Source organism: Aquila chrysaetos, chromosome 1 (genome assembly GCF_900496995.4).
Source record: "Aquila chrysaetos chrysaetos chromosome 1, bAquChr1.4, whole genome shotgun sequence".
NCBI lineage: Eukaryota > Metazoa > Chordata > Aves > Accipitriformes > Accipitridae > Aquila > Aquila chrysaetos.
This window is the reverse complement of record NC_044004.1, coordinates 57,330,702-57,351,748: the sequence shown is the minus strand read 5'-3', so window position 1 is coordinate 57,351,748 and position 21,047 is coordinate 57,330,702. Positions and strand designations below refer to the sequence as shown.

Below are 21,047 nucleotides of genomic sequence, written 5' to 3'. Positions count from 1 at the left end.
GTAAACAGCGTGGCCACGTGCACGCAAGCCACGTGGGGACTCAGCCGGCTGAACCTCCAAACTGCCATGGGGAGAGGAGCAACTGGGGGAAGCAAGCCCGAATGCTCCCGCTCCATCGTTTTCCACAGCAGTTTGCAGCGCTATTGGATCTCTAAACATGGCAGAGAAAAATCCATCTGTCCTTCACGGTCAACTGCCTCTGTCAGCATCCAGAGACGCTGCATGAGCTAAATTACCCATCAGATTTTATTTCCAAATGCATTTCATCATGGATTGTATCACGAGTCTGTGAATGTGCTGAAGTTACTTAGGGTAGGCTCTCGGTTAAATGCACTACATACCAAACCAGGCAGGCTGAGCTATGACTACCCCCAGCAAAGGAACTCCCAAAGACCGGAGAGAGACATTAAAATTTACCGTCTCCGATTCAGGTCTAGGAAATAACAGCTGACTGTTGCACAGAAAGCTATGAATGCTGCTAAGGTTGTGTCGCCTGCACAGGTTTGTGCATCCCATCCTCAGCAAAGAGATTTCTGACAACAAATTAAAGTTTGTTTGGGTTTTGTTTTTTTTGTTTTTCCCCTTTGAGGTCTGCTACCAAGTATGATGTCAGCATGAGGGTTCATGAACCCAGACAAACCTTTAATTGATAAAACAGATCAAAATGGGAGTCGTGTGGTAGGTTGGAGCTGATGTACAGGAACAGTTTGCAGACTGTGGGAATGAAGGGGAGGATCAAGGGTATTAAAGGTTAATAGGAGTTATTGGAGTACCTACTTATTGAAATGACATTACACAACTCTGTTTCACACACTGCAATTAACTGACACAACATACTATTTTAATTATAATTATCTCATTGTGAGATTTTGCTTATTTGTTTGGAGGTACATGGAGACATCTGCAGTGCCAGTAAAACTGAGATAACATCCTTTCCTGCACCCTTTCTCACTTGGAGCGGAGGGTTTCAACAGTGCTGCAGTCAAAGCAGTGCACAAAAAGCCATCCTCTTCCCTGAGGAGATAAACAACAGTATTTAATTTGCTGGGTTGTTTTGGATGAGCACTGCTGGTTTAAAGGTCCAAAGGCTTGTGCAGCAAAAAAAAAAAAAAAGAATATGTTGTCAATCAACAGAAAATGCTACTGAAAACCAACTTCTGAAAAAAAGTGAAAAGCTACTTGTTTCTGAGTCTAGTTTCTGTTTCTTAAAATTGATACTTCTGTTATCTTAGTAAGCAGAGAAAACTATCTGTAAACCTCTGAATGAGCAGGAAGGAGGGTATCATGGGTAAAGCACTGGAGCTTAGGAGATATGGGTTCAGTTCCCAGCTATACCACAGCTTTCCTGTATGTCTTTTAGGGTTAAAAAAAAAAAAAAAAAAAAAAAAAAGGGCACTGAAATGAATGGCTCCAGCAGGGTTTGTACCACATTGCGTGATCTGTGTGTGCTTTGGCTCTCAGTTGTTGCTTATTAATTTTGTACCCTTTCTCTTACTCTTTGCATGTTTTGCCTGTTTATTCATATAAGCACCCTAAGGAAAAGACGGCAGCAATGCTGGTTAGAAACTCCTCTTAACACACACACACACACACAGACACACACACAGAGCAGGTAGCAATAGCAGCTTTGCTTTATTTACTGCAAATATTTATTTTTTTGGAAGGGAGCTGCCTGCCTCTGCTTTGCGTTATAAACAAGAGTTACTAACACTCTGGCCCCTTGTGCGCTGCCAGACCCCTTTTCTCTGTCTCCTTTACTGAATTAAATAGCAAAAGGGAACAAAATGGCTTATGTTTGCACAGCTCAAGCACAGTGGGATTCTGTTTCGTGGCTGGGATATGAGGTGCCTCCTAACGTGCAATAATTAATTTCACTCTATCCATTCTCCTTATATTTAGAAGCATCAGCGTTGCCATCCTGAATTAGACTCATGCTCCAGCTTGTCCAACAAAATATCTCCAGCGAGCTAGTAGCAGTTGTTTCCACAAAAAGCAGCTATTCAGTAGGTAGTTAGACTCACACTTCCAGAGGCAAAACTTCTCTCCAATCCATCAGCTAGAGTTTATATTTTATAGCAAAAAACATGTTAACTTGCAACTGCTTTGAAAAGTTTTTTTTTTAAAAGTAAAAATTAGGTTTTAGCTTCTATACCTGCCTCTAAGTCTTTCCATCCATTTCCTCTCCCTCCCTGCTCAAAGAAGAAAAAATACCCCCAAAACTACTTTTCTTTTTTTCAGTTGCTACAAAGTATGTGACTGACGAGATGCCTCACTCTTGCAAGTGTCTCTACATAGGCAGACTTGTTACAGCTCTCAGAGGAAGGAAAATGAATAGGGCTTTGTGAAAATGGCAAGGGCTGCCACCAGTTTGCAGGATCACAAGTCAGCTGACAGCACTGGGGAAAAAAAAAGCCACCTATACCTAACGTATTGTCAACTGCACAACATAGGCAGAGTGGAAAAATACATAGAAATCTGTGTTTTCCTACCTGGTCTTTCACTTCTTGGGCACTACACGTAGCAATAGAGCTAAAGAAAATAGATCAGCACATTTCTTATTTTTCCTACTACTTTCTCACACCTACAAAAGCTTCTTCTCTGCATTAAGGATTACAGGGAAGCAGAAAATTACAGGTCCAGACTTATTTAAAGAGAACAAATGTTCTCTGGAAGTTATGGAGAACACCACAGAAACAACAGAGAACTAAAAGGCTGTATTTTTCTTTTTCGTGCATTTTTCATGTTTATAAACATCAAAAGTGCCTTTCCCTATATGGTCAATATTTTCACTTGCTCCTGGGTATGTGATGTGTACACATGCAAACTGACTAAGCATGGAATGGAGACTCACTAGCATAGGTTTTCTTTCTCCAAAATGTCTACTGGTTATATGAGTTAAGTGTTAAATCTGACCCTTTTCAGTTGCTCAGCTTTTGTGTTTTTGATTTTTACTGTTGCCATTTTAGTAATACGTCAGACCTTTTGGGGCAGACAAACTTGAAAGCAAACAGACAAGCAAGCAAAGGAGTGCTGTGGGAACAAAAGGTTGGTCATTTGAAAAGAAAATATGTTAAGGTCTATAATATATACACACAGACGCACCCCCACTTCTCCAAATCGTAGGGAGAGGTGAGTCCAATGTATTTTCCAGCTTTCATATGTTCTCTTTCAGGCATAAATTGCATTCCTTTTATTAAACTATACATGCATTTTAAGCTTCAAGGAAATATCTCACTTCTGTGAGCTTTAGTAACTTTGGGGGAAAGGAAGCAACTCCTGCTTTACTACAACAATTCATTTTCCTCATTTTACCGTAAGCAGGACAGTAATGCTACTTGCAGACGAGAGGAAGTATGCAATCATTCTTTTCTCCTTTTTGCTTACATAAGAGCTGAAAGAGTTTTGTGTCCTTTGGCAAGTACAAAAATTGTATAACTTCAAAGTATGTGACTTCAAACACAAGTGAAGTAGCATGGAAAGAACAGACAGATTAAACAAAGATGAAAAAAAGTATCAGGGGCATGAAATGGGGGTGAGTGCTGCAAGAACAGTTGCTGTCTCTCATGCTAAGGGACAAATATGGAAAGTTATTAAAAGACACTCAAGTTGAGGGCAAAACTCTCCTGTCAGCATCAGGCCAAGGGTTAACGTTTACCCTCGATCTCTAACAGCACTAAAAGTGGCAAGAGAAGGAACAAATAGTCAGTGCAAACTCAGAAATGCCTTTGTCACATGTTCTGTCATATATTCTTTATTCTTGCTTGCTACCTTCTGCTACCCAGCTGCTGCAAGAGTAATGGGAACTTCAGGTCAAAAACAAGTCAGAGAAGAAAACAAAAGGAGGTGAAGAGCTTAGTGAAACAGAAGCAGGTTCTGGATGTGACCCAAATAATTGTCTTGCAAATGAGAAGAGAGGCGAGAAAGAAACCACTGGAGTGTAATAACAAAAATACAGTGATTGTAATCGACATTAACATAAAATGGAAGCAACCAATGTGAACATACAACTAACAGCAGAAGTCATGTATAACAAGATCTGCGTACTGGCCTTCATATTCTGTTGGATGATGGTGAATACCATGACTCATCTAGACAAACGCAGAGTATAGAAGAGACACTTGTACCAACTGCTTCCTCCCAATGAGGAAAAACTAGTTCTTAGGATTCATTTTGTAAAGCAAGCGATGTGCTTTGCACACCATTCCAAGCGCTTGCTGCAAAACTGCATGAGAAAGTCTGAAAAATGTGCATGAGACTGGAAAATAATGTTTCTGAATGAGGAGCAGAACCTCTGCTAATAAGGTCCCACAGTGCACACAGGGCATAGGCTTCAAGTATCCTGGGAGACCAGAACCTGTCTGACAGCTTTGGTTTAGGTCCACAGGGGAGGGTACAAAACACATTGTCAGTTGGGTGCTTCGGACCAGCTAAGAAGTATTTTCATCTGTGCTTCCTGAAACCATCTTGGCAAGACAACCCCAATAATTACCACCACCTCTCCCCCCTCCTTTTTTTTTTTTTAAACAACAGATTGGTGGCATTATTCATTTGGTTGAGTAAATGCAGAAATCTCCACCAAGCTTCTTATGTCTAATGGAGATCCAAAACTTGCCTTGCAGTGGTATTAGCTTTTGTAACAGCAACACCTCTTTGTGTCAACATGTCTCATTAAGTAATAAAGACTTTCAGCTATTTGATTTTACTTATAAAGTTAGTACGATTCATGATTTCTTTTTTGTTCTTTTAAAAGGGAATTGTTCTAGTATTCTAACAGGCAGTGAGTCATGCCTAATTAAGGAAAAAATATATAACCATTTACAGTGGGATTCTTGTATTGCAAAGAGCTGTTTTGTCATGAAAGCTTTCAGGATTGAATTCCTTATGAATTTTTTAAAAGGGGAGGGGGGGCAGGCAAATCATTTGAAACGAAACCTTTGCAACAATTCCCTTAAGCCCCGTCTCATACTTGGGGTCAGTCTGTTCCAAGCAAATGCATCGACACAGCCCAGATTGCGCTCGAGTGGGGGGAAAAAACAGTGGCATCTGACAAACGAACCTACAATCTAGAATGCAATGCAGATGCAGAAAGCTCAGCCAAAACCCAAACTACGATATGTTTTCTTAAACTCCGCACTTTTTATTTCTTTCCCCCTCCTCCACCACCCGTGAGGACAAGGGACATTCCTAGAACTCTGTCCTCACTGTCTGCGTCAAGGCAGCTGCCGAGGATGCTGGGACACTGTTTGTAAACACTCTAACCACGTGTGTGCAACCACATGGAGAGTCATCGTCCTGACCTAAACATCTACCCACTTGGTAAGCCAGGGTATTACTGCAGTGGAGCCAAATCCTTTTCCAACACGATGTGACTTAAAGGAGTTCACGCCAGGACATTGGAAGACAAAGCTTGGAGTGTTTATGCATTATTAGAAAGGAGATTAAACAGAGAAGTTGTTTAAATTTTAGTAATTGAAATGTAAGTTTAAGGATAGGGTAGCTCATGTAGAGAATGCAGAAGTCATGATCCTCTTTATACGTCTGCAAAAAATTCAACTTAAACCTGGAAACTTCTCCTCCCCCATGCATACACCTGGTGAAACCAATATTCATATGCTGGGAACCCATGTGGAATATATTTGAGGTTAGACGTAATGCTGTAGAACACATTAAGATATTCCACATTGTCTAAATTGCATCATAGTAATTAATCAGAAAGTGCTGAGGCTACTGCCATGTACCCATGGAAGACACTTCCAAGAGGTACTTCGTTATTTAGCTATTCCTGGTTATCTTAGCTATCTAACCACTCACCTGCTCACTTCTTTGCTGCTACTTTGAAACCGTCTTAAAAGATATGCTGTACTTGATCAGGATTAAAATGCTGAATTTTCCCTTCTTGCTGAACTTGAGCATAGAACAAGCCTATTCCTTTGCACACTGCAATAGAAATGCTGCCTTTATTTTATTTTTTTTTTTCAATAAGAGGAAAAAAAACACACACACCAAGAATTAGGTCAAACTGAAGCCTCAATACTGCAAGCCTTTATTTATTTGTAAGAATAATCCTATTGGGGTTTCTTGCCATATGTATGCTACAAGGCAACAACACTCCCAACTTGGAATCCACACCTCCACAGAAAACTTTGTTTTTGAAGGACAGCATGAATTTTGTTCAGGTTGCTAAGATGATTCAGCTTTCTGGAAGGTGTTTAACAGAGATAAACAAGCTTGCTTGAAAAGATAGACAGGAATCTAAATCTTTATGGCTTTTAATTGTTAAAGTGTTTTTCAAAGCATAGCAACTTTCTTTAAATTGCCCCCAGATTCAAAGTCTTTTACTATGAACTAGTGGAACACTCTTTTTGATCCTTTTATAAGGTAGGGCATTTTTTTTTTCTTCAGTTCAAGAACAGTGTGAGATACATCAGAAGTTAAAAACAGTTAGCTGTTCTTCTTATTTCTCAAACCTTGTTTTTCTCTACCTTCCTTCTGTTATTCCCTGCTACGTAATGCAAGGCATATTGCCAATATTTTAATCCAAACAACTTTTTTGGGTCGGTCATCAGCTGTCCTTGGGATTAGTCCAGCTGATGCTGGAGGTTCAGAATTTTATTCCTTAACCCCACCACCTCTGTCTCCACCCACTGAGCAATTCTTGGGAAAATGGGTGATCCCCCCCCCCCCCCCCCCCCCCCCCCCCTTTTTAAGAGACTTGTATACCTTAAGGGAAGGCAGAAGTGACTTGTTTTCAATGGGTGACTGAGAAGATGATTGCTCATGGTACTTTCCATTTGTAACATTTTATTATCTAGGATATAGGGACGATCTATGCAAATTGAACATGCAAGCAGTGAGGATCTGAAAGTGTAGCAACCAGAACTATGGCAACTTGTTACTGGTTACTTGTTCAGTGTTCAAAAGGATAGTTTTTCTGCAGAATATCATTAAATGAGTAAGAAGGTATTCACTGCCTTATGGAGTATGGGATCGGAATAATGCTACAAGTGTGACTGATTCATATAATTCCCTTTTTGGCTTTCAGCCATGATGCAGTCATATGCTTTATCTCTGTTCAGACTACAGCCTTTTTTTTTTTTTTTTTTTTTTTTTTTAATAATGAATCATAGTACATCCCACTCCATTTCAGAACCAGCACATTGCCTTTCAAAATGATGTCACAACACTCGCTGCTGCTGGCTGACTGCCTTAACAGCAATCAGAGAGCTGGACTAAATAAATACTGTATATTATTTGGCAAAATCATTTGTGGTTGTGTTCTCCAGCACAGTTTCCAAGATAACCACCAACTCCATTTGAAACTTGGCAACTTTGTTCTACCACTTTCAGGCTCCAGTTGTGAAGCTGGCTTACAGATGCTGCTACCACGCTTAGAGCTACTGTGTGGCAGTCAAGTGAGAGAGGTAGAAGGTTCACTCTCTGTGACAAGCCAAATTTGACAGCTGATCTGAAATTCCACCTTGAAAAATGGACAATTTTTTAAAAAGAACCTTATTTGGCTCCTGTAGAAACACGAGACACATCTTCCACTCAGAACGAAATGGAGCAAGGGATTTAAAGTCACTGCTTAGGCACCACACTGAGAAAACCACTCTACTGCCCATGCAAATTAACTTAGAAGTGAAGCACTGTAATCCCAAACAGTCAGTAACATTAGTCCAACCCAAACTTCATGTTTTTCAACACCTGAGCTGCAGATTTGTTCCAAAACATGGCGAGTTGTTTGGGGGGGGGTTGGGTGTTTGTTTGTTTGTTTTTTCTTTAGGGCCATCTGGCTGTGGCTAGTATTTAAAGGAACTGTATGGGAGATGGAGTCCCAGCAGCATCTGAAGTGCTCGGAGCAAGAGGGAATGGTCCCTTCCAACTCCAGCAGCTGAAGCCCCTGTTCCAGCAGCAACTGCAGGGTCTCCCGATTCTGCATGCAGAAATCAAAACCTTTACAACCTCCTATTTCTGTTACCCAGTGCAGCACTAGTGCCAACAAGAGACCTTGGAAATCTGTCCGTCATAACAACTCCTCAGCGGGTACACGTTTCTTGTTCTTTAAACAATGTTGACATGCCAAAGTCTAGGACCACGCGCACTATATCAAAACAATACCAGTTTCCCTGGCTAAAGGCCAGGAATCAGCACAATGCCAAAGTCCTCATTAAAAGCCTTACTACAAGCAGTGATAGTTCGGCAAATTTGGGAGCCTCAGTGTCTCCCATTCAACCTTTTCTTCTTTTGAAGATTTGTTAATAATTAGTTCTGAAATGGGCAATACAAAACTGCTTTCTGAGGTTCTCTGGATGCATTCGCAAAGCTTTTTGATGTTGCTTCCCAAAGTGAAACAACTATTTTCACTGAAAGATGACTTTTGAGTTCTTCATTTCATGTCAACAGCAGTTTAGTCCCACCGCCCAAGCACTGTTATTTTTCACATCTTTGCCCTCTCTTTTTTTCCTCGTCCCTACACCCTGGTTGCTAGATTTAAATGTTTTCTGACTTCACTGGCAGGGTTCATACTATGCTTTCCATGACACTGAGCAAGAGAGACAAAATATTGCCCAACAGTGATTTATTTACATTGGTTCCAAATTGTTGTTTTTCTGCAGGATAAAATCCAAGATGTGTATGTTCTTTCAAAGTGTTAACAGCAGCAGATCTGGCAGACCAAAAATTCTTGACTTGCTAGATTTACCGATGTTTTCAAGACACAACGGACTTAAATATAATAGAAATAATATTATTTGGGAGCAGGAAAAGAAATACATAAAACTGTCTTAATGCAGATGAAGCAAAATAGTATCAGTGTTTGTATCCAGTTTTATCTGAGTCTTTTGAAAAAAAGTCATATTTAGCAGCTGAGAACTGAAGTGTCAAAGGACAACTGCAACCAAAGTGCCATGTGTTTGAGAGAGAAGGAGCGGAAAGAAGTAGTGTTTCTGTATGACAGTCTATTATAAACTGTTACCTGACCGTTGCTACTCATGGACCTTTAGCAATGATATACAAATGGTAATCTATATAGAAACTGCAGAGGCTTACCTTTACTTGGAGGAGTGCAAGAAATTAATTGTGAGGTGACCAGGAAAAGAAAAAAAACACCAAGAACGAAAGAAGTTTTGGGAAATGGAACAGTACTTGAGGAGCAAGCAGCCCTAAGGGCTCAGAGAAACGTGCTCATTTTCTGTAGCTACTGGTAAAAGGAACCAATACGTTCATCACACACCACTTAACGAAATTTGTCTAACTCCCAAAAGATAAGAGAAGGAATGATTTATAATCTACAGTCAGCCTGCCACGCCGAGGTCGTCTCTTAGAAGGACACTGCATGTACCACGGTGTTGGTTTTGCCAATTTTTATTCAGTCAGATCCCCCTCTAACTCGAGTTTATACATTACTCTTGACCATTAACATCTCCCTGTTGAATATCTTCGACAACCAACCACGTCCTGTTTTGCACTTTACAACCTCCAGAGAAAGTGCCATAGTGGAATACACATGCAGATACACAAGTGAATATACTTGTTACTACACTCACCCCCTGCTGCAGTAAGTCAACCTTCCATTAACACGCAAATAGAATGGCCTCATTAGCCGACAAACAACACCCACTGACCTGCTTTCACTAGGGACAGTATCTCCTCATCTCTGAAACTCCTAAACTTCACATTCAAAAAAAGAAAAAAAAACCAACTATGCTGAACTGATATTCAGAGCTGCTGATCACTGCTCAAAGCCTGAACATTTGCATGCCGCTCATCATGGAAAACAAATCTTGTGACGAGATCTTTGGTTGCAACATTTCGATGGAAGCACGCTAGACCACATCACTTCTCCCTTCACCTCACTCTCCGAGAAGGAAAATTACTTAGCAGAAAAGGGTCTGCTAAATTTCCAAGGTTCAAACCGCGACCCGAAAAGCATCCTTTCAACTAAGGGCACGAAAGTGACTGCTAATGTCCAAGGGGGTGATTTAACGCCAATAAATGCCACGATGCGAGCATACAGTGCCGCGCGTCCGATTTACAAATCTGGTAAGGTTGTTGCTCTTGTCTGTCATCTGGCGGGGAACAAGTCCGACCTCGCCGAAAGCGTCATTTTAGGGGAACATGCACGAGAAAGTAATTTTTTTTTTTTTTCCTTCCCGTGGCCACATTGTGCAAGTGGCCCCGACGGCAGGATTTAGCAACGCGGACAAAACGCGCGTGTAGATTGCACAGAAAAAGGAAGGCCTGGCAACGAGCGCACCCCCGCCCCGCACACACTTCTCCCTCGCCCCCCAGGACCGGGTTTCGCTCCTGCCCGCCCCCCCCCCCCCCCGCCCGCCCGCCCCAAACTCCGCAAGCCAAGCCGTCACCCCCCCCCCCCCCCCCCCGCCCCGTTTCCCCGGGGCTGCGCCCGCCTTTGTGTCCGCCCGGGGCCGGGGAGCGGCACAAAGCCGGGGCCCGCCGCCGCCCCGGTCCCCCGGCCGCGCTCTGCGCGGGGGCGGCCCGGGAAGCCGGGGGGTGGCGGTGAAGGCCGGTCCCCGCGGGGCGCAGCGCCGCCCGGGGCGCGGCGGAGGGGCGAGCGGGGCAGCCCCGCGGCGGGGGGCTCAGAGGCGGCGGGGCGCCTCCCGCCGCCGTCCCCGTCCCCCCCGCCGCCGCGGCGCAGACAAAGGCGCGGGGATGGGCGGCGAGGCAAAGTTGGGGGCCGGCCCCGCGGGGAGGGGGCGGCGGGGGCCCGCGGCGCCCCCCGCCGCCTCTGTCAGTCAGCCATGTTGGGGGAGCCGCGGCGGCGCCCACCCCCCGCCGGCACCCAGCGGCGCGGCGCGGCCCCGCGACACCCCCGGGGGGTCGTGGGGAAGGCGGCCGGTGCGGGGGGCCCGCTCTGACCTCTGCCGCGTCCCTCAGCCTTGCCGACATCCAGCACGCACAGCCGGGCGCCGCGCTCCCCGCTCCTACAGGGCCGCCATCTTGCTTCCTTCTGCTCCTTGACGAAAGCGGCCGGGCCCCCGCATCAATATGCACGCGGCGCCCTGACGTCGGCGCCCGCCCCGCGCGCCGCACCGCCCCGCGCGCGCAGCAGCCCCCCCACACACACCCCTCCCCGGCAACCCCCCCCCGTCCCCCCCCCTCCACGCGGCGCGGCGCCGTGCGCCCCCCTGCAGCGGGTGCGGGGGCGCCCCCGTCCCCGTCCCGACCGCGGGGCCGCGGCCCCGCCTGGGGCTTTTTTTTTCCGGCTGCTGCCGCTTTTTGGCCTTTGGAGGGTTTTTTCCCCCCCCTCTTTTACCCTCCCCCCCCCCGTCCCCCGTCCCCTTTTCGGTTTTCGCCTCTCGCTGCGCACCGTTTTGCGCCCCGCGCTGCGCGGGAGCTGGTGGGTCCGTGGGGCACCGCGGGGTGCAGGGGGCCGCCCGACAGCGGCAGCCCCCGCCGCCGGCGGCACCCCCCTTCCCGCGTGTCTCCCCCCCCCTTCCCTCCCCGGGGGCCGGCGGCGCTTTCCCACGGCCGCGGGAGCCCGTCTGCCCTCCCCGCGGGCCGGGCGGCTGCGGGGGCCGCCACTTCTTCCTCAGGCTGCGGCCGGGGGCCGGTAACGCCGCTCGGTAGCCGGCTGGCAACGTTAAAGGAAAGCGCCCCCCACCCCGCCAAAAAAAAATAAAATTAAATCTTCAAAATCTCCCCAGGTTTCCCCAAAAGGAAGTCCTGCGCCCGCAGGCGCCCGGGCCCACGTAGCGCACCGCGGCTGCGAGCGAGGACTGCTCAGCGCGGGGCCAGCGGGACGCCCGGCGGGGCAAGCGCCCGCTTCCAGGTGTGTCCGCCGAGCCCGCAGCCCCACGGGCGGGCGGGGCTGCGTGACTCCGAGCGCGGCCGTGGCGGAGCGGGGCCCGTTACAGCCCTCCCGAGCTCCGGGGCTATCGCTCTCCGCGGGAGAAACGGTTTCGCGCCCGCCACAGCGGGAGCGGCAGAAGGAGGTCTGGCTGCCGGTCTCAGCCCCGCGGCTCCCGGGAGCCGGGTTTGGTGCCTCCCAGGCCCGTCGGCCCTCGCCAGCGGGTGACGGGTTGTCGCTGCCGTCCCCTCCGTACGCCGTCCCGCTCCCCCGCCGCAGGAGCCAGAGCCTTTCCAGCCTGGCGGCTGCGGGGAGCAAGAAGTAAGAGTATGCAAAAACCGCCTCTGTGGGAACCGGCGCTGGGGTTTCACACCGCCGAAACACCAGCCCCGAGTCCTCAGGGCCGGACCTACCCAGTGGCCTCCCCGCTACCGTGCCGTACCCGCTGCGCAAACTAGAGCAGCCTCTGGGCTGCTCTACTCCGGCCTGCCCGGGAGGTGTTGCGGGACCGGGGAGGGGGGGATTTTAGGAGAGCGTTAGCTTCCCAGCCAGACCCTCTCCTACCCACAGATGTGTCCTTCACCTCGGGGGTGGCGGGGGGGGTCTGCAGGCACTGTGCTCATCAGCGGTGCCGGGGAGAAGCTGAAGCCCCAGCTGTCCCCGGCCCCGGGAAGGCAGGCTGGTGAGAAAGGGCTTTAGCAAGATGCCAAATCCGGTGCGCTTGATGCAGATGAGAGTGATTTCTAGGAAGTTCAGGTCATCACTGAGTAATTTGTTTTTCACATCACAGGTTGTTCTCTGGGTTTTGGTTTTACTTTAATTTCTGTAAAACGTTTGAGAAGCAGACTGGAGATAAAAGGTTGCCCTTACAACTTGCGAAAACAGCTCTGTGCTGACAGCAGTGTCACTCCTGTAGCCGTGCCGGGCAGCTCGTTCTCCCCAGCCCTTGGAAAGATGCTGGCCTGGCTAGCTCTATCCCGTAGGGAAATATATGGGGTTTTTCTAGGCAAAGGTCTTTGTGTTTGCTTCTGCAGAACTGACTTCAGCAGTGTCTCATGCAGCCTAAACCTGTGCAAATAGGCTCAGTCTCTGTCTCTTTTTGGAAGAGTAAATGACGCAAAGAACGGTCAAGGTCTGTCTCAATTGTGCCAGATTTTTTGTGCTTTCACAGCGCTTGCTTGATTTCCAGCAGGCTTTAATCAGGATTTCAAACTCTTTTAAGTCTGCATATTTGCTAAAGCCTAGGGCTGTTTTTTCCCCTGGTGTGGCACATCCAGCTGACATTACCAGGAATGAGCACGCTCGACCTCTTAGCGGGTGCAAAGTGGTGTCTCGTCCCCGAGCCTCTCTTACAGCACCTGCTGAGACACCTCCGTCCTCTGCACCATCTTGGTCTGCCTAACCAGGCACGGCATCGACAGGGTTCGGCCGGGCCTCTCTCTCCGGGCTTTTCTCCAGTATTTGCATTGCGCTGGGTGAGGTGACCCTCTTGGCGTGGCTCAGATCCCTCCCGTGCCTGTGCGCCCTTCGCGGCTGGAAAAAGGTGGCTGGTTTTGGCAGGACCCTGCCGCGCCAGCTCCGGAGTTCGGCGGGAGCGCAGCCCTCTCTTCCCTTTGCACGAGCAAGCAGCTGCAAACCTGGCTAAACTGGGTGGGTAAAATGAAAAAAGAAAGAAAAAAAAAACCCAAACCCAACCCCAAAGCCACAAGCAGGAGTTTTACACTGAGCTGGGATTCTTTTCTTTTCAGACTGTGTTCCTGTACTGAAGATAAGAAAGACAACTCGTGCATATCTGACCTGCACGTATGAATGTGAGAGAAGCGTGCATTTTTGAAATGCTTCCTGTCAGAGGTGTGGTTTGCTTCTCTATTCTTTTCTTTCACTCTTTCTTTTTTTTTTTTTTTTTTTAATTTTACTGCCCTAATGACAGCCTGCTGTAATCACCAGGCTTAATAAACCCAGGAGCAGTCCTGCTGAACCAGCAGTACTCTCTTCCCTCCCGGAGCACAAGGCGCATCTACCGGAGCCTCCCCTGCTCGGCTGGGTTGTGCTCAGCTATCTTGACCTACAAGCCTCCTAATTGACCTGGTGCCCTCCAGTAGTCCTGCCACATTTTGACAGACCGCAGGATCTTTTAGCTTCCAAATCAACAGCTTTCTGTTACGCATGCCTCTGTCAAATGCAGCTTGCTCTACAATGCACGTTTCTTGGTATCTGTTAGCAGCCTAATGAGAGGGACGTGGATCTAATTTCTCTCTTGGAATAGCTCTGTTGGCCTCAAGGTATTTATTGAATGAGAAAATTTGACCCGTTTTGCTTTGCTTTATCTCTACCTATCGGACGGGGGACAAAAAATGCCTGAGCTTGACATAGTCAGGAGTGACTTAAAAAACCCCACACCCTCTCGCCCTTAAAGACTTGGGGGAAAAAAGCCTTTTACCTCTTGAACACGCCGTTCCCAGCCTGAGGTTGCATGCATTTTACGAAAGAGGTATCTGCTGTAAAGAACGGATATGCAGCTTCCTTGGAAATGCAGTGAAATGCACTTAGCCCAAGCAGTATTTTGGAGCTGTTTCTAGGGCTATCCCAGCCTCACCGTTTTTCTTCTCAGTCTGTCTTTGCATCTGTAAGCAATGAAAAGAAAAAAAAAAAGGACATTTCAACCAATTAAATGCTTCGGGAATCCTACCAAATAACCCTCTCTAGACTACATGTGTCCGCTGCTCTCCTTGTCAGGAACAGCTTTTGCTCCTTTCGAGATCTGCTGGGAACTGAATAATGTGCTTCAATCTAACTTTCCGAGCTGAGGGTTAGTAGCAACAGAGTCCGGAGGCCTGATGGCCACATGGTGCGACTGCAGGACAGGCGCTTGGGGCAGTCACCGCAGGCTGTGGCTGGAGCGGTGTTTCTTATTTCCCCAACAGGCACTGCAGCGAAGCAGACGTTTCATGGGCAAAATGTCAGGTAAAAAGCACCCTGTCACTTGGCAATTAGAGCATTTGTGCGTACAATGTGTAATTGCATACAATTACATCAACAGTTTAAAAGAGCGTGGGCCTTATCCCTCTGCTAGAGGGAAAGCTCGTTGCCTGTGAAGGATGTCAGGGTAGCCTGACGGATGGCCAAGGCATGAGCTGCAGCCAAAATTTTCTCCTAACTCTAAAGCTGCAATAAGCAAACCTAATTCTGACTATCTGAAAGAATGTAACGTACTTGGCCCCCTCAAACCCCTGCATGAAACATTCAGAAAGATATATAGTGAAAATAATTTTGCATCCTTTACCCTGCACTGAAGAATAAGGGGGTTTATATGAGCTACCTTCTTCACTGGGTGGGCCAAATTCAACTCTGACTTAAAATTTCTGTGCAAAAAGGAGTTCAGAGCTGTAATTAAATTGTTTCTACTGAGCCTGCAACTCTTCATGTTCTTTTATTCATGTTTTCTCCCCCCTGTGATAAAGTGTGAACAGCTACATGAGGTCAGGGAAAACAAATTTCCTAGATAGCCCATTTCACCTCCTAGAGCAAACCCCAGGGGTCCAGAGACCCGTCAGCTGTGACACAATAGGCCTACAGAAAATTTCTCATGTCCTTTTTCCATGTAGACATTTATCTCTGTCTTGCACCGAAGGACACTGATTTCTCATGGGGCCACATCCAGATCACAGCAGCATCCACCAGAAGCCCTACAGGGACAAGGTGTTACACTGCTGGTGGAAAAGGCAACGGGACCAGTACAGAGAGCCATCATTTTGCTTTGGTTTATACTTTCACCAGGGCTTTTTCGGGTCCCAAGACATCCGTTTGTCTCTGTGCTTGTGAGCCCAGCCTCAGAGCTGGGGGATCGGACTGATACTGGGTCTGCAGCCGCGCCAGTGGGGGTGGGAGGGTGGCCCTGCCAGCAGAGCTTGGAGGTGGCCCAGGACTCCAACACAACAGGACGCCACTTTATTTTTTCCCTGAATTTGGCAAAGGTCACTATTCGTCATTTCTTGGTGTTCCTTCCCTGGACAGGAGGGGGCTTTTCCAGGACCGTGCAGATGAGGTGGTGGAGAGGAAACACAGTAGCTCAGTGTAGATTTTGGGAACCAAGGTGCCCAATGGCTGGGATGTCTGCTGGGGCATCGAAGCTGCGGTGTATTATCCGCCCAGCGCTGTCGTTCTGCTGGTGGGAGGCGTGTGTGTCTCGGTGAAGGAGAAGAGCTGCAGATGGTTCAACTTTTCAGCCCTTGGCTTTTTGCCAACAGTTGTAGATGTCTTTATGCTGCTCTGCGGTGTTTATGGCTCTTGAAGGTGACCGTAGCCTTGTGATGGCTCGGATATTTGTGGCTGGAAAGCCTGGATCCAGGTCCCCGCTGGGCAGCGCCTGCCCCCAGGACCATGGCAGGGATGCGCGCCCCGCGGTGAGGAAGTCCCTGGCCCAGGAGCAGGGGTAGAGGTGGCCTAAGGAGAGGTGAAGCGGGAAGACCCTCCGTGGGTCCGAAGGTACAGCTCATCGTTTTGGGGCCCCAGGCTTGCTTTTCCACGGCTGTCGGAGTAAAATCCCAAATCCTTCATGCAAGGGAAGCAGAGACTCCTCTCACAGGCCTGTAGGGGAAGGTGCAGGCTGAGGGATGGAGACCTGGTCTCTGGTTTCTCCTGAGGAGTGGCACTTTACTTTGTCAACTTCCAGGAATAATCTTCCATAAAAAGGCAAAGAGCTGACCCGCAAAGAAAGGGCTCTCAGCAGCGTGTATAGATCCTGGACACAACTGAGTTGGTGACATTCGGGACCAAAGTCAACTCTCCCTCCTTTTCTCATCCCACTACCCAGCCTGCAGGCATCCCTCAGACGTCTCTGCTCCCAGACTGCAGGGCCTTTGAGAGGGCAGCAAAGCCGAGAAATCAAATGAATCAACCCAGTACCACAGACCAACATATGCAGGAGGACAAGAGCAGAGTGCGTGGGAGCCCTTCCCCAAAATATCTGCCTCCGGGAGCAGAGGTGTTGCCCAGTCTTGCTCTATCAGTCTTGCTTGCTGTGGCTGAATGCACTCCCACACACAAACGTCTGCCGTAGCAAAGCACGGTGAGCTGTGCGTGTTTCTGTCAAGTACATTAGGCAGCCATCAGGAGTCTCGAAACTCCACTGTCACCGTCAATCCAGCTCTGGGGAGGAGAGCCATGTCAGTGCAAAGCTGCACCGTTAGGCCTCCACGGTGTTGTTAAAGCAATGGCGTGAGACCAGGAGTGCTCCTGCCCGGTGCCCGGTGCCACCAGCCCACCAGTATCAGGCTCTGTACGTAACAGCGTGCATCTCTCACTACCTTTCTGGGCTAGAGCAACATCGGGCAGCAGCAACCATCAATTCTCTGATTGTTGGAGGAATTAAAATCCTGTGATAAACCCCGAGCTGTGAGCATTTTACTGTTGCGTGAATAGCTAAGGGCTCGGGTGGACTGAGCAGAAGAGGCAGCCAAAATCCATTTACTGAATTTTTTCCCTGCCTTCTCTACGGACGTTTGGTTTTCTCCTCATCTTCAAAACCCTCCACAGCCTTGCGGTTGACATCCTGGTGTGCACCCTCACATACTGCCCACAGGGTTGGCTGCACTGCCCGGTGTCACCGCTCTGGCTGGCAGCCCTCGCCCGGCGGCTCCGCAGCGGTGTTATGGGAGCAGGCAGGCGGATGAGGCCACGGAGTCTCCTACGTGCTCTCTCTCATCTCTGGCGGTGGGGATGATGGAGGAAGATCCCTTGCGTACAAGCCCTTGGTAGCTGCACGAGCAGAGCCCGTGCGAAGCGAGGATGGGTGCGGGAGACTTCAGCGCTTCTGTTTCCAATATGGACATAGGTAGCGTTGGCTCCAGCCAACATGATGTTGTCCCAGGCCCTGCCTTCTCAGCTTTACCGAAAAGTGTCCCAGTTTGAATGGTGGTTTGTTTTCAGAGGCCGCTCTGTCCTGTGTCCCTGGATGTGACTTTTGGTTGACTACGAATTGAAGAGGAATGATGAAGGGCTAAATTCCTGTGGGTGCTGGTCCCTGAGAGGTGCTCAGTGTCTTTTCTTCTTGGAAACCAACTCCAACTTCCTTGGAAAATTGGGGTAGAAGATGAAGGAGTGACTGAACACTTACCTCATGCAACTACATTTTCAAATTAGGTATCTGAAGATAGGCTCCCTGTGTCTATAACTGGGCACCGAGAAAAGGTGGCTTTGTTTCAAGCGAGCTTGATGTCTGCTGGTGTCACTAGTGACAGTCTCAGAGAATCAGTACCAGTCACTTTTAGTTAGATATTTTCCAATATATAAACACACAACTTTGGATTTCAGGAATTTGGTAATTTTATATGGTTCATCTCACAAGTAGAAGGGAAAAGGTCTTGCCATTGACTTGGACAAGCCAAGGAGATATGCCACTTTTTGCAGAGCAGCCTGTGATTTCCTGGCAGATATGAAAGCTGGCTCCTAAGAAAGTCCTGCAAAGGGAAAAGTGCTGAGGGAAAACCAGCAGGGGCTGATGTAACTGCTAAACCAGGTGACACACAGAGACCTGGGCTGCAATACAGCAAATGCCAGCGCTTGGAAGGAGCCTTAACTCTGTGGCCAGGCAGGAGCTGGGAAAGGCAGGGATTGCGTGGTTGTGCGGCTCATAAAGAATTTTACCTTTTAATTTTTAATCATCATTTGCCTTTCTAACAAGCTTGGTGGGATTTGGCTCGTTGGTTTCCCTTCTCCCAGTGCATCCAGATGTGAAGCCCAAACCTAATCATGGGGTTGCCATCGCCCCTGTAATTCAGAAACTCTCAGTCCCTGAGCAGAAGTGACTGTGTCACGTTTGTTCATACCCTTAGTGCAGGCACAATTACATTGAGCTAAATTCTGCTTAAATCAATTTTGCCCTATAAATAAAAGCTACGTGGAAAGCTAACTGCTTTGCAGCGTGCATTTAAGCAGCTAAATGGTGTTCAAAAGCAATGTCAATGCTTGTGTACCCATGATCTCGTTAGTGCAGGTTTTCTAATCTAGAAGCAATGTATAAAGAAGATAAATGTTACAGCTATCTTTGTCTCTTTTGATTTCCTTCTCTGGCAGAGCAGTTTGTCTGTGGTCCTAGCTGAGCTGTCAGCTTGCTTTAATTTTTTCTTGCATGCCTGCTACTGTTTTAGGCAGGGAGTCAGCACCGTAGCTCCTCGGGGGCAAGAGGTCTGGGTTAGGACACGACCTGGCAATAGCCTGGGGTGTTGCAGCTTGTGGAAGGAGGTATCCGTTCCGTCCTTTTTTTTTTCTTTTTTGTGAGTATGGGGATGTTATATACGGTCTTCCTTCCTCCCTTCTTCAAAAAGCTGTAGAAAAGCTCTACTGAAAGATGCAGACATACATCAGACACACAGTCACCACATTATATATATTAAAAGGTACGTTTTTGTCTGACGATTTGAAGAACAAGAGAAATAGCCTGGCAGGGCTCTGCAGCTACGAGGCACCAGCAGAAGTCCTTGCCACCCTGAGCAACTTAAACCCCCCCCAAATTCTCTCTTCTTTCTGGGGGTTTGGACAGTGGGGAAAAGCTGGCTGCCTTCCACGGCTCATTGGCGCAGCTTTCACTCTTACCAGCTTTTCTCTGTGGGCAAGATGTACCATCCTGCGCCCCTTTTTGGTGGGCGGTGGGGCGATGCGGCAGCAGGTGGGACTCACTTTCGGTCAGTGACGTTGGTGGGTGCCTTGGGGCAGGGCTGGGGGCTGGTGGGCAAAGTGTGGCCGGTGGTCAGCCTTAAACCGGCGTCGTGCACCTTTCCATGCAGCCGATGCCTCCAACGTAATACGCCACTGGCTGTCAAAATGAAAAATAACTGCGGTGCTGCTCAGCAGTGACAACCTGCCCTGTCTTCTCCTTCCCTTAATGGGGTGTTGAGAGACAAGGAAAAAATGATTTTATGAAGCTGGTAAGAAGTAAAAAAGAAAAAAAAAAATGTAGCTGCTGGGACAATCTCTGCCTTGCTAGTTCCATCTCTGAAAAATTAGAAGATGTATTAAAAAGTGATTGCTGTAAGAGAAAGAGATTGTCTGTGGCCACGGACTCTCATTACCACATGGTCTGCAATGTATTTAGTTTATTTCCATCCAGGAAAAAGCTGTGGATGACCTCCCTGCCTGCATCCTCAGTTTTCTGCAGTGCCAAAGAAGTGGGGGTGCCACCAATTGGAGGTCCCTAAACTGAAGCAGCTTAAGGGGCACGAGGTTTAGAGAATAGTTATTTGGCATTTTCAGAAAATTCAGCTGCTGGATGCTTTTAGGGCATCTCAAATTGGGGACCTGCTTTATGAGACTTTTACTTCCAGTCCCACTTTGCCTTGCTTTTCTGTTTGTAAATAATACCCTTATCAGCAGAGGGATTTAGCAAAGATAAACAGATTTGGTTTTAATTCCTTCAGAAATCATGCCAGTAGTACAGAAAATAAACAGGAAGTATTTGGACACTGAGCACAGAAGCAAACCAGGATTTAATAGGCACCGCAGAGACTCTGGGGGACAGATTACAGCTTGGAAAGACGGATAGGGAAGGGCACGGCTGATTTAGAAAAACTAAGCAGAGAAAACAGGGGTTAAATTTTGCAGCAAATACCAAGAAAGGCTGTTCTTCATCTGACGTTCGGAAGGAAGCAAGAGGAAGATTTATTGAATGAGTTGGAGATAAAGAGGGAAAAGAGGAGGGTGTCAAGAGGAAGGTTGTTACAGTCCACTTGGTCAGAAGGGAGATGTTTGGGAAGGTACCGTGTAAGCAGCTGCTAAGCAGTCACCCATTGGCAACGAAGGACTTCGCTTACCCCCTGGCTGCGGGGGGACAGTCCCTGAGAGGGGCACAGGCTCGGTGTGCCTGGGGACACCGGGGACGTACAGCAGAAAAGGATCCAAAGGCACCGGTGGGTGCTGCTTTAGAGCCAGCAGCCGGACGGTGCTGTCCAAGGGCGAACTGCACCCCGCGGTGTATTTGCCATGGGGAGGTATCCTCTGTTGTTCACAGCCTGATGAAGGTTCAGATGGAGAAGCCTGCTTGAGAGCTATGCTTTCAGTAATATAATAGATGAGGGAGTTAGATGACGCTCTGCAGGAGTGACAGCTTATACAACGAGGCTCTGCCCCGAGCAGAAGGGTTTGGGACTGCTGAATCTGGATTTTGGCAGACATGAGGCCATGGTAAGTCGTCTGCTCTGTGTTAAATTCTGTTAAAACACTGCGCATTGACTGCCCTTCACAT

The 21,047-nt window shown here is 48.0% G+C and overlaps 1 protein-coding gene across 1 annotated transcript in view; it reads right to left on the bottom strand.

Moving 5' to 3' along the window:
• TET2 (tet methylcytosine dioxygenase 2) overlaps positions 1-11,017 on the bottom strand; it is a 75,545-nt gene extending 64,528 nt beyond the window's left edge. Inside the window, exon 1 of the mRNA XM_030019199.2 lies at positions 10,879-11,017. Coding sequence (XP_029875059.1) covers positions 10,879-10,908 — 30 coding nt within the window. The 5' untranslated portion in view covers positions 10,909-11,017. The remainder of the gene's footprint in view (positions 1-10,878) is intronic.
• Positions 11,018-21,047: the final 10,030 nt, after the last annotated feature.